The sequence below is a fragment of the Carlito syrichta genome, unplaced genomic scaffold (assembly GCF_000164805.1).
Source record: "Carlito syrichta isolate Samal-C Ts95f unplaced genomic scaffold, Tarsius_syrichta-2.0.1 Scaffold111552, whole genome shotgun sequence".
NCBI lineage: Eukaryota > Metazoa > Chordata > Mammalia > Primates > Tarsiidae > Carlito > Carlito syrichta.
The window spans coordinates 39,259-42,230 of NW_007055648.1; the positions used below are offsets into that span (position 1 = coordinate 39,259).

The following is a 2,972-nucleotide window of genomic DNA, read 5'->3' on the forward strand; positions in this document are numbered from 1 at the left end:
CCCCCCCCCCAGGCCTGGCCCTAATGCACCCTTGTCCTGGGTCCGAGCCTGTGTCCAGGTCCTGGACCCCAAGTCCAAGTGGCGGAACAAAATCCTCCTGGGGCTCAACTTCTATGGGATGGACTACGCGACCTCCAAGGACGCCCGGGAGCCCATTGTCGGGGCCAGGTGAGCTCAGGGCTCTCTCCACCATGCCCAGGATGTCACTGGCCACTTGTGGGTGCCAGTGTGGGGGGAGAGGTGGGGTGGGGGAGGGGCCCAGGGTCTTTGGCCTCCGGGACCACAAGGTCAGTGATACGAGCTGGGCAGGAAGCCCTGGGTCCTCCACCCACCCCACCTCAGCCCCTACCTGGGGCCACTGTCCTCACCGCTGCATCAGCCAGCTGCGGCCATGGTGCTGTGTCATCGGTCTTAGGAGAACAGGGCTCAGCCGCTTGGCTGGGGAGGCCCATCCCTCCTCTGTGCGGGGCAGGGCTTGCATCCCCCCCCGCCCACTTGCCGCATAGGGACCTGTGACCGGCTGCCCTCGTGGCTCGGCCTCCTCTCCCCTGGTGGCATTCCTCTGCGGAAGGACCCTTCGGCGTGGCTCGCCTTGTGTGTGCTTTGTGCGTTCTGCTGCGGTGCTTTTTTTCACTTTTAAATTTTTTATTTTAAGATTGTGGGGTACAGTTTAGGGTTAGGCATGCAAATATTCATTGTGCAGGTACCCTTGTCGATGAGGTGTTGCTGCTGTGATTTCTTCCAGCCTTGTTTTTGTTTCCGGAAGGTACTTTTGCCTGCTGTGGAATTCTAGGTTGTCAGCTTTTCATCAGTACTTTAAGGCTGCTGCCCTGCCATCTTCTCACCTGTATTTTTCCAACAAGAAGTGTGGTTTTTTTTTGTTCCTTTGTACACATATGGTTTGAGCAATTTGATTTTGGCATGTCTTTGCTTGTTTTGCACTTGGTGTTCACTAAGATTCTTGAATCTGTGCATTTATACTTTTATTACATTTGGAAGATTGGGGCCAGTTTTTTCAGACACTGTTTCTGTTCCTCCTCCTGTCCTCTCCCTCAGGGACTACAAGCGCGTGTGCAGTGGGTCACTTGAGTTTGTCCCTCAGCTCATGGGTACGCCTTTTACTCTGGGGCTTTTTTCTCTGTGTTTTCCTTTTGGTTGTTTTTGCTGCTATCTCATTTTCTGGCCATTTCTTTTGCCCTGGCTCATCTGCCTTAACCCCATCCAGTGCTTTTTTCTTCTTATACGCTGCGATTCTTGTGGCCCGAGGCTTCTTTGGGTCTTTCTTATACCTCCTGTGTCTACTAAACTTTTGCACACATGGAATTTGGCTGTAATAACTACTTAGTGTCCTTGTCTGCTGACGCTAATATTTGGGTTGGTTCTGGGTCAGTTTGGGGGGCTGCTTTTTCTCCTCGTCTGGAGTCCTGTTGTGCTGCCTCTGGCCCTGGCACTCTTGGGTTGGATGCCAGACGTTGTGGATGTACCGGGTTGGATAAGGATGCTTTGGCATTCCTGTAAATTGTCTTGATCTTTGATCTCAGTGCAGTTAAGCTACACGGAAACAGTTGTAGCCACTCACTTTTGTGGAGAGCCTGGCCCCTCTTGTGGACGATGATGTCCAGAGACCAGGGTCTGGGTAGCACCTCCTCACCAGGCTCGGCTGTCCTCTTTACAGGTCTCTGTGTGTGCCCCACGGCCTGCTCTCCGGAGGGGCACAGCACATGTCACCTGGGGCAGGTGAGCAGAGGCCAAGCCATCTGCCCTGCACTTAGTGTCAGTGTCCCCACCAGGCCCCCTGCGTTGCTTCCTCTAGGGTGGCCCTGGCGGAGGAGCAGAGGTAACTTGGTTCACCCTTGCCTGGACTTGTGGGTTCTGGGAGTTGGCAGCGGTCAGCAGAGGGTTACATTGGGCGGCTCTCCCTGTTGCCCCCAGGCTCTTGCTCCAAGCGCCAGGCCTTCAGGACAAGGAGGACGGCTCGCTGGGGCTGAGGCCATAGCTCTACCTCACCCTCCATAGTGAGACATCAGAGTGGGCCATCTGCAAGGGGATGGGAGGCGTGGCGGTCCGACTGGGGGCTTCTCCCATGTCCACTCTCTGTGTCCACCATGGCTGGCCCTGGGGCCCAGCACAGGCCTGGGCTCCCACTACTCTCTGGCCCTGGCACCGGTGCGTTCTGCGTCACTGAACAGGGCCTGACCCTGCAGCAGGAGTGAGCTGGGGTGCTGGCTGAGGAGGGTTTGGGGTGACCTGGGCAGCAGGCCAGGTGGGGAGCACTGAGGCTCAGTGCCGCCTGTGTTGGGGTGCTGAGAAGTCAGCCCCCGCCTCACGTGTGTGGAGACATGTGGAGCTGCACCTATGGTCTGCTGCTCCTAGGGGCTGAGATGAGGCACGGGTCGGTTGTAAGGGCGTTAACCCTGTGTCCCCCTTCCATCCTCATCTGTTTGTCCTTCTGGTCAGGGCTGCTCGCATGTGCTCACCCCTCCCTCACCTCAGCGTCCTCTGACACTGGGATTTCCAGGAAGGCTCTAGAGGCCTGGCGGTGTCCCCTCTGTCCCCCACCTGCCCCACGTCCCTGACGTGGAACCTGGTTCAGAGGACAGTGGGGGAAGCCGCGTGCAGAGCTGGGCCCCCAGCCTCGGGCTCTGGCGTCTTCAGGAAGCCTCGCCATGGCCCCTGTGAACTGCTCAGCCAGGAGCAGAAGGCACTTTCTCCAGCTGTGGAGGTGTTACCCACCCAGGGCCCCTTCAAGGCAGGAGGCCTCCTGGTATGCCCAGCCTGACTGCTTCAGCCAAGGGCTTTGCTCACCCAGGCCTGCAGAGAGGCATCACTTCTTTTATTTTTTTTTTAATTGAGTCTGAGTCTCACTCTGTCACCCAGTCTGGAGTGCAGTGGCACGCTCACAGCCATCACAGCCTCGACCTGCTGGGCTCCGGCAATCCTTCCGCCTCAGCCTTCCAAGTAGCTGGAACTAC

General features: G+C 57.2%; 1 protein-coding gene across 2 annotated transcripts in view; it reads left to right on the forward strand.

Annotated features, from left to right (window-relative positions):
- Positions 1-2,972, forward strand: part of CHID1 (chitinase domain containing 1) — a 33,084-nt gene that overhangs the window by 19,938 nt on the left and 10,174 nt on the right. For both annotated transcript variants that reach the window (XM_021718262.1, XM_008070175.1), the window contains one exon: positions 13-168. In XM_021718262.1, the coding sequence (XP_021573937.1) occupies positions 13-168 (156 nt within the window). The remainder of the gene's footprint in view (positions 1-12; positions 169-2,972) is intronic.